Here is a 10,456-nt window from a genome sequence, read left to right as displayed (position 1 = left end):
TTTATACATATTTCAAAGAAGGTTGAATTGTTGAAAATAAGATGTTGAACTGAACAATATTACTGTTCGATGGATATAAGAATAATTGGAAGTATTTTGGATGTCAAGTGAAAACCGTCATGTTCTGATAAATATGCAACATGCAGGAATACCATAGAACGGCGACAATGATAATCTTTATTCATTTTTAACACCTTTCAAACACACAATATTATACGGTGTTAAGATATTATATTAGACGGCTTCTTTCATCTTGACTTTATAATTGTAATCCCTGACACATGGAAACCTGGATTAATATTAGGCTATTGGTAATCCTATATATCAATACATGATCTTAAATAGTTAATTAACTGATTGATATTTTTGTGGTGAAGGAACTTATCCATACCAGAATGCAATATAGTGACAGAATGAGATATAAATATTATATAGAAAAAATAATAATAAATATGATATCTTAATGTGCCCATTTTTCTTGTTCTTTCAATATAGTGGTTGGAAATAATTTAGCCTATGATTTCTATAAAGAAAACTTATTTGTAGTAAGACAGTCACCTCCAACAAATTTGTTAGAGTATAACTAAATCAAATTTTTAAGCGACACCAAGCTGTGTACTGAATAAACAAAAGTCCATTAAGTTTCTTTTTAATCCCTGGACATTATTGTGGGTGTCAATGTTAGGTTTAAGGCTTCTTTGAAGAAGAGGCTTAATAACAACACATACTGTCCATTATGTAACTGGTCATTTTATTGGTTGTTCAGACCGTGTTTTCATTTGTAATGTGCAGAATATATGATGGTCAAGGAGCTGTCAATCATAATCTGGAGTCAAGATGTGACAGGGACACTGAAGTTTATTGTGTTCCGTGTCATTAATTACTGATTGCGCATTCAACTGTGCGTACGATATCAAATTTCAGTGTGACAAAGATTTGGCCACACATGTACATTTTAAAGTCATCTGATAGTAATGGATTCTTTGTTGTGTACAGATCTTGTCGCGATGTTCTTCTGAAAGTGGTTTCAATAAGTAAGCTAATCAATAGCAGCTTCTGGATTATAATATAAACTCCTTCTTTCAAATTGGACAGAATCTTACACTGTAGCAAGCGACTTCAGGATGTCCAATTTGTGTGTTTCTGGAATTTGGCCCCTAGGTTTCAGTGTTTATGGATCCAAAGTTATCAGTTCTCAGTAAGTGGTATTGAAATTTAGAAGATTGCTCTTTGTCCTATCGAATTCCTGAAGGTAAATTTCGTCGGATTATGTACGTACGCAATTTGATTGTTTAGTCATTTTTTATCTCATCCTGGAGATTTCACTGTATTATTCTTTTAAGGTGTTTTCGTACATTTTCCGAATTTTGTCTCCTGAAGTAATGACAAGGTGGACAAGATACGTTGTGTAGCCGCTCAATATCTGCATCTATAATTATCCATCTGTTGTTTCTGTTTTAGTGTCTTTTATTGAATATTTATTTGTTAATGTATAGATCTTACACTTACAAGGCGTTGTCAGTTCACCTCCTTTAATACTAGTGGATAAACTAATTGTCAGACGTATTTTGTTATGTTTGAATGTTTTTGAAAATAATGATATTTGAACTAAGCCTTGCAAGGAACATTTAGTATTTGTATAGTAGGTATAGAAGGCGAATATTGATTATATGCATTCAGATGATTTGAGTGGATGCTATAAATATTACCTACATTATATCATTATTTAGAGATGTTAATGTTTTCTTTCAGTCAAAATAAATTAGATGAAGCATTATTAACATCAGGAAGAGTATCAGATGCTTTACAATCATTAATAGAATGGTTACAGAAAGCTGAATCTACTCTAGAAGAAGATGTACCAGTTCTTGGTGATCTTGATACTGTTCACATGTTGAATGAACAACATAAGGTGAGTTGGGGATTTAATTTGTTAAATTAGTCACAATACGCAAATATCAATGCATCAGATGCACGAGATTGTAAACCATAGTTAATTGTGTAAATTCCATATCCATGAAGCAGCTCAAATATAGATACCGACGTGTGAAATTTGTTTTGTAAAACTCGTCCATCAATACCCCTTGTCAACCATGACTACAAAGGCTAAGTCTATTGATATAATCTGTATTTCAGGGAATCCAACAAGAACTTCTAGTCCGTGAAACAACAGTAGAAACTATGAGAAATGCCAGTAATGTACCAAAAGCTCAGAAAGAGGAACTGGGTAATTTATGGGAAAGAGTCAACTATCTGAGTGATGTTAGAGAAAATAAACTTCGAGATGCCATGAAATTGGTGGGTATGACTTTCTGTAAAGCTTATGGTTAAATTTTAGAAATTGATTACAAAAATTAAGCTTACCATCTACATTACCTAGTCATCATGTGACATTATTTCTCAGATCTCTTTTATTTAAAAAAAAAACTAAACAGTTCTAGCTATATGGAATTTTTTTTAAGGGGGATGCATTGTCAAAAAACCCAGTTTGAGAGACAGGTCAGGTATTCCTGAAGGAAAATTATTCAGTAAAAATACTTTAAAGATTAGTTAACAGAAGAGTTGTAAGACTTACTATATTTTCTAGGCTGAAGAATTCCAGGATGTAGTGACGGTAATGAGAGAATTTTTACCTCAAGCTGAGTCTGAGTTGAAATTTCGAGCCTTCCCAGATGATGAAGTTGCAATAATACAGCTTATTGAAAGACATGAGGTAGGCATTGGGAGTTATATGAGAATGTTGTTCTATGATTTTGAGAGCCTGCTGAAAAAGACAGTCGAAAAGCAGTATCTCAGACTGGCAGATGTTTGAGAAGTGTTGGTGTGTCTAGTTTAAATCGACAAATACACATCAGATGTGATAAAATATTGATACCATGGAGGTGGAATCTGTCTTTAAATTATATTCTTACTAATTCATTTACCAACTAGATTATAAAGAGAAGGTTTGATGATAGTTTATTAAGTGAAGATGTAGTTTTTAAACATCAACTGCAATCTTATGAATGAATCTTCTCTTCAACTTGTTGTTAATAGTGATTGTTAATAGTGATTGTTAATAGTGATTATGTGGCATCTTTTTAGAAATTCCAAGAAGAATTACGAGGGCATCAAGATACAGTGGATAAAATCAAAACATTAGCTGAAGAGATATTGATAGGTTGTCATCCTAATGCTGTTAGATTTGTTAAATACTACCTCACTATTACACAGACCAGATGGGATCAGGTATGGTAGTATTCTATTCACCAATTTCTGTTGTACTGCCCAGAATTCAACAGAATGAACTCTGAGCTATTATCCTCTACCTGAACACCAAGGCTAGCAATCTTAACTCAGCAAGACAAAGTTCCTAAGGCATATTATATTATGCAATCCTTTACCATGAATATAATATGTAGTATGTGCTAATCCTTATTTTCAAATTATAGTTGTTACAAAGAGCGAAGAGTCGTGCTGAGAGATTACAAGAAGCATTACACAGTATACAGGGTAATGCTGCTCTGTTAGAAGAACTCCTATCCTGGTTAACTGATGCCCAAGCATTACTAGCTACCAAAGAACGGGATCCAATTCCCGAAGATCTCCAAGTTGTTGATACTCTTCTCAAAGAACATTTAGTAAGTATTATTTACCAGTGGGTAGAAATGGATATTACAGATTAGATGTCTCAGACTCTCAGCAGTTTGATCAAATATGTATCCTATCTTTTATTATTATTTGTAAATAAAACAGCACCTTGATTTTCATTGATAAAATTACAAATTTCAGGAATTCCATGAAGAAGTTACTAATAGAAATGCTGATGCCGAACGTCTCACTAAATTGGTTACTATGGAAACCAAAATGTCTCCTGGAAAAAATTTCGGCAGGTAAGACAATTTCTACAGTTAAAAGATACCCTCCTACACTACCCCTCTCCCTGTTTCAGGTGCTTCAATGAATTTGTTTAAATTCATATTTCTGCTTTATTATTATTTCTAATCAAACTGTACTGCTGTATTCCAGTAATATGAGATTAAATGAAATAGATGGATACAACCCACGAGTGACAGCGTTACAGAATCGCTGGAGAATTGTATGGAGAATGTCAGTAGAAAGAAAGAAGAAATTACAAGATGCTTACGACACTCTATTAGAGGTAAGAGAGTATATCTTTTATTCACTCAAAACAGACGAAATGTTGTTGTAGTGCACTTCAAATAGAAATACACAGAATCCAGTAGGACAAGCAAACTTAGGAGAAGGATTACAAGATGGAAGATTTCTCATGTGGCCTAGATTATGACATCATCAATAATTTTATCAATTCACAGTTGGAGAGCTTTAAAAACTTTGATTTCAACGTATGGAGAGTGCGGTATCGTAAATGGATAATGAATAAAAAGTTCCGGATCTCAGATTTCTTCCGACGTCAAGATAAAGATTGTGATGGTGCTGTTAGTAGAGAGGAATTTGTTCAGGGCATGTTACAATCTAGTAAGTTACTATAAAACCGTTGAACTTCAAGAAAGTCATGCTTGTGTTCAGAAATAATTGCTGTATTTCTAAACAGAAACTTTATTTATTTTCTACAAAAAAGATTCAACTAAGGGACATAACATCATAGATCATAGAACTGTAAAGTAATCATAGTCTGTTAAGCCCGTCTGTTGCACATCAATAGGAATATGTGTCTCTCAACTCAAGCACCATTCCTTTAAATCATCTTTATTCCTGTTTAGAATTCCCCACCAATAAAACAGAATTAAATGCTGTGTTTGATATATTTGAGAAGCAAGTGTTACGTAAACCTAGAATGGCATATAAAGAATTTATAGATGCTATCAAACAAGATAAGGTATTTTCTTTTAAGAATTCTTCATCTGTTCTTTCATCTTCAATGAAATGTCTAAAAGTAGAAGCCTTTTCACTTTAGAAGATCATATTTGGGTCGCCCAGGATAAGTTCAATTAATGGAGGATCCTACTTTGGGTTTTGATTTAAGAACTGATTTATTTGAAACTTCCTGCAAATTTTAAAAAAGCTAATAACCCCCTCTCACAACTTTCTTTAACATCTTACTCAATGTTACAATGTGTTATTCATTCTTCTATAAAAAAATGTTTTTGTTTATCCAGCGAAGAACCAGTGTGAGTACATCAAAATCAGATAATGAACTAATCCATGATGAGATAGAGAGAGAAGTATCTGGTTGTCAGTGTCGAGATCAGTTTAAAGCTCTGTACGTAGATGATGGAAAATATAGGGTAAGTAGTGTAAAAACAATCTAGATTAAGTTATATTATCTACCTTAAATCATGCTGGAAAAGGATCTACTAGTAATATACAGGTACTTTGACGGAAATTTAGATGTTAAAAAAACGACTGCTGTAGTTGTACACAGTTCAGATAATTTGACAGTTGAAAATGCAAAACTTATACTGTAATTTTCGAGAAAAGTTAGTTAAGTAATAACCACTAAAACTTCATTATATTTTCTACCCAGTTTGGTGAAAAACAGAGAACGTATTTAGTGAGATTTTTAAACAGTACTGTGATGGTAAGAGTTGGTGGAGGCTGGATCACATTAGATGAATTTCTGGAAACAAATGATCCATGTAGATGTAAGTTTTATAGTAGTCTATCTATTTATTATATTAACAATACATCGTTAATTTTTAAATATAACTTTCATTTATATGAAATTTTAACAGAACTATTATAACAGAACTTGAATTTTGGAATTGCTTGTATGCAGTTGTGTGATTTGCATGCATCAAAAGATGCCACCACTGTCAGAGATTACTCAAGATTTTATTTAATTGAATTTTGAATTTTAAGTGGCAGCCCACCATAATCACATGAATGAATATAGAGGTATTCTACTGATTTCTAGATTGAAAGTTTTCTATGGTTTATGGAATGAATGCTTTTCAATACTTGTCACTTTAATTATCTTTTGGTGGACACATTTTTTTTATTATTTGTATATGGGAGAAAAGGCATTTGTTTTTTTTTTTTTTTTTTTTTTGTTCAAATTAAGCTTGGGTTGCCATGGAGCTTAAGCTTTTTTTGTTGTTTTATTATACCCAGGGTATAACCCCTATTATGATGCCGTCAACTATATTGATATACGTTCCAATGCTAACAAAGTAGTTAGTTTAGTTGCTAACAATTGTATCATTGTAACAGATGTACAACATCTGTATATTTCCCAGATTTTTAGGTAATACCAAGTCTCAATCTAAACATTTAGAAAACGTCAGACGAGTTATGTCTTGTCAAAAATATATCAAAATGATTTTGGATGGAAATAACTAAGTACCTATTTCATAATTTCAATATCTTCGTCATAAAATCCGACATAATCCAGGTGTGGTTCTCGGATCCTGATGATGACTGATTCAAACTGGTTCAATAAGACTTGGTATTACTCTCAATGTATATATATATAGATTAATGTGTAATAGGCCGCAACATTTGACAGGGCATTGAACAAAGATCATGTGAAACCGTTTTGATTGGAAATACAAACATTTTAATTCCCTTTAAGGATAGTGCTTCATCTAACTTCAAGTGCTGATGTGAAAAGTTAAACCTGACCTGCATTTCTAGTTTTTACTGCTCTGTCAACTGTTTCGGCCAACAATCTATCTAAATATATTTTAACCTTTAACCCTATTCCCACACAGCCAGAGGTCGTCTAAACACAGATCTACGAGATACTCTGCATATACCAAATGATGGGTCGCCAGATTATAGAACCATACGTCGAGGCAGTGGAACACCTTTACGTAGTATTTCACCTTTTCCAACGGGTACACGTAAACGTCAAACAGATACAGGATATGCTTCTTCTAACTCTTCAGGTACTTGGGCTTGAAAATAACGGTTGTCTTAAAATAGCAAGGAATAGAAATATTTCAGACTTCAAAACTATCTTCATTGGAAAGACAAAATACTGAATATTTAACAGTTCGGCATGGTTTCCATTCTCAATGTTTGTTTGTTTGAATCTTTAATTCTCTAAGTTGAAGAATCACAAATGCAATATTACAAACTGTTTTTGAAGGGTCATGCTAGCAAGTTGTTAAAATACAGATTTAGTCTTATCCTCTCCTATAAATTTGTCAAAGTTCGAATATCTCTGTTCCTGCAAGTCTTTATGACAACCAACAATTCCTAACCCGATTTTAATGCTACACAAAATCTTAATTACAGACTACCTTGCTTGGTATTGTTGATTGATTGTTTGGTTTTATCTGCATGATGGTATAATATAACTGCTTGCATTTAATACATTATAACCATTATAATCATGATATGTATCATAATCCTATTTACCTAATTATTATACATATTATTGTGTATCTGATATTTCATAATATAATACTCAATTTGCATTACACCCATACTTTAACTTCATCGAGGCTAGCCAATGTCCTACAAAACTAAACTGTCTCACCGCGGTCTAAACTCAGCTCAGGTTCCCTGTTGGTAGGTGAACAATCCAACGCTTGTCGAATTCTGCTTCACAATAGTAGGAAGAGTCGACATCGAAGGATCAAAAAGCAACGTCGTTGATGAAAAACAAATGCAAACTTGGCTGCCACATTCCATTTATCACAGTGATGACCTTAAGTACCTTCATTCGATCATTTAATCTATACACTGTATCAGTCCTAAAATTTCATCTCTGGGATATTCAAATAGGTTTTCTGTTTCTATTTTTACATATGGTAGAGATGATTTCAGCTTGTAAAAGTGCAAAACATATTGAGTATAATGTCTGCGATGTATACAGAATTGTTATTGCATTAATGTGATACATATTGTTAGCAAACATTTGAGAGCTGATAACCATTCTTACTAGTTGTAGTGACATTATACTTTACCTTCGAGCATTGGTATTCTATTCTCATATTTCATTGAGCACCAAACTAACCAACACCTTAATATTTTGTTACAGCTGGCAGTTCAGCTGACTCTTCCTTACGTCGAAGTCGAATCACTTCCTCTATGGTCAATCTCTCTAACGGTAATGGTATGCACAAAAACCCAGACTTTGGTAAGAACACATTCCACTGCTTTATCTTAACTTTGTGCATTTATCCATCTTCAGATACCAGAGATGTTCCATTCCATACCTATAATATTTTACACTCTCCCTGTGGTGTTTGAAACAAGTACTGGGTATAAAATATTTTCTAGTCGTGTTCGTCCTGTACAGCTATCCATAGCACTTTTCGGAATTAAAATCTGATGTTCTGTTCCCCTGTTCTTACAATTCATAAAAAATACCACGATAACCTCACTTCCATTTCATAATGATATGGATGATAACTGCATGTGAGAATTTTATAGGAGCTGGTAAGAAAATGCTGTTCTGCCCCTTTTCCATACCGGTATGTCATGAATTTGTGAAAGCAAAAGAGCCTCTACGAATCATCCCAGGGTAAAATAATGGCATCTAATAAAAAATCATTTATAAACTAAAGATGATTACCAGCACAGATTTTAATGTATTTCAGTATTGTATGTATTATCATGTATGAGATTGTGAATTTTGACTATTAACATACAATTTTTCTACATGTATTACTTCAGATCAGATCAGATCAGATTTTTGATAGCTGTGTTAATGGAAATGACATACATTTAAAGGGAATGTTAAGAGTTTTTCTAACATTTGCATGTGTATAGGTGACACTGATAGCATCAATATGCACTTCTACTTTTCAATTAGACGTCTGTGATTCTTGCAATTCCACTAAATAGAAGTGGTTGTTGACGTCACTAATCGCAAACTAAGCGTTATCACATAAGACCTATTCGCGATTAGTGATGTCATTAAAAGCCTAGTTTAAGTGTAATTGCAGTAACCACACAAGTCTGATTGAAAATTATAAAAAAATTCATATCTATATTTCATGTCATGTCAGGTTTGTGTTTTAAAATTAATTTGATATTAATTTCAGGTTCAACCGGAAGTCTATCCAGAACGAAACGACTAAGTACATCATCTTCTAGTTTAACATCAAATGGTGCTGGACGTCCAAAATCAAAAACACCTACCCCTGGTTCCAGTCCTGCTAACAACCCAAACAGACGATCAGGATCCATGTTCCCAAGGTCAACTACTCCCACCCCTACATCCTCGCCCTATGGCCAAAGGTCACGACCTACAACCCCCAATACATTTTCTCCTAGGACCACATCCACCCCGTCTCGTCCAGGTAGTACTACACCAACACGAGGCTTAACAAAATCACGACAACTACCAAAAACTCCACGATCTGAAAAAAGATGGACTTAATTCACAAACTTTAGATTTTAAGAACTTTTATATCCTTGGGAATATAATCCAGAAAGTTTGAAATAACAGAGATCTGTTTGTAGTGTTTTATGGTGAATCAGAGCAAGATTCTACTTTACCAGAGATATTTCAACTTTCTCGTTGGAATGGAGCTGAATGCCAAAAACTATAGAAATCAAAGTCCAGATAACCAAGATTGTGTGTAGCAATCATTGTAGTTCATCATTTACTCATTGTATCGCTTGTACTAAACCTGCTACCACCGTGGTTGTTTGTGTGTACATGTATTCAAATAATAGTCAAAATCTATCAGGTATGGGTAAAGAGTTGTGATAGTTGTCGATTTGAATTATAAAAAATGATTTTTTTGTCTAATGTCATCCAGCGCTTATGTGTTCAAATCTTTTCCCACAGAAATATTTTTATTAAAAATATGAAATGAATTATCAAATTTTATTTATTTTTGTATAATTAAAATAATTTGAAACAGAAAAGGTTGTGTTTTCAAAATCAAGTTCGTGCCTTGTAAGATGTGCTATAATTTTCTTTTAGATTTTGAGGTGCTATTTAATTCATATTTTCTCTCTCTAAATTAACTAGTAAATTCTTAGAGAGAAGTCTATGCAAAATGCGGAACTTTCCTTCACCAAAACATTATATTCAAGTTGTTTTTAATGAATTTTTAAATTTTGATTTTAGATTGTGAATATTTGTTAAGAGTTTGTGAAAAATTGAAATAGGCTTATAATAATAACATTCCAAATTGTACTGTTCTTGCCATTAATTGGTCATCGCACCCACAATTGGAAAGTTGGATATTGTTTTTATTAATATCGATATTGTCTACTTGCATTTTCCATACTTAAATATAGTGAAATTATTTATCAAAAACCAAATGATAAACTCGCATAAAAAGCATGGCTATAGAAAAACACCATTCCATTATGCAATGCATATATCATATTTACCTCAAAATGCTTTTTTATATTGAAGATATTATATTTATACAAATGTATAGTATATTGTATTTCTGGTGGACGACAGTAGTACAATTAACATTTATAACTGGACAATCAGGCGTGATTGTTATCTAATTCATTCGGCAACAGTTCGCAGTAATGTAGAGAATATCAAGTTCCTGCAATATCCAGTTAGAAA

The 10,456-nt window shown here is 32.9% G+C and overlaps 1 protein-coding gene across 1 annotated transcript; it reads left to right on the top strand.

The window, feature by feature from the left end:
* Positions 1-1,124: 1,124 nt before the first annotated feature.
* On the top strand, positions 1,125-10,065 carry LOTGIDRAFT_237158 (hypothetical protein; the record flags this gene model as incomplete). The annotated part of the gene is made up of 15 exons (XM_009068994.1): positions 1,125-1,198; positions 1,753-1,912; positions 2,137-2,298; positions 2,588-2,713; positions 3,085-3,228; positions 3,432-3,620; positions 3,772-3,872; positions 4,009-4,141; positions 4,317-4,479; positions 4,725-4,840; positions 5,121-5,249; positions 5,489-5,606; positions 6,675-6,851; positions 7,952-8,050; positions 8,961-10,065. 15 exons carry the CDS (start codon positions 1,125-1,127, stop codon positions 9,296-9,298), a joined length of 2,229 nt encoding a protein of 742 aa, XP_009067242.1. The 3' UTR covers positions 9,299-10,065.
* Positions 10,066-10,456: the final 391 nt, after the last annotated feature.

The sequence above is a fragment of the Lottia gigantea genome (assembly GCF_000327385.1).
Source record: "Lottia gigantea unplaced genomic scaffold LOTGIsca_97, whole genome shotgun sequence".
In the NCBI taxonomy this organism is placed as follows: domain Eukaryota; kingdom Metazoa; phylum Mollusca; class Gastropoda; family Lottiidae; genus Lottia; species Lottia gigantea.
The sequence above is the reverse complement of the archived record's forward strand: the minus strand, read 5'-3'. Positions and strand labels throughout refer to the sequence as shown.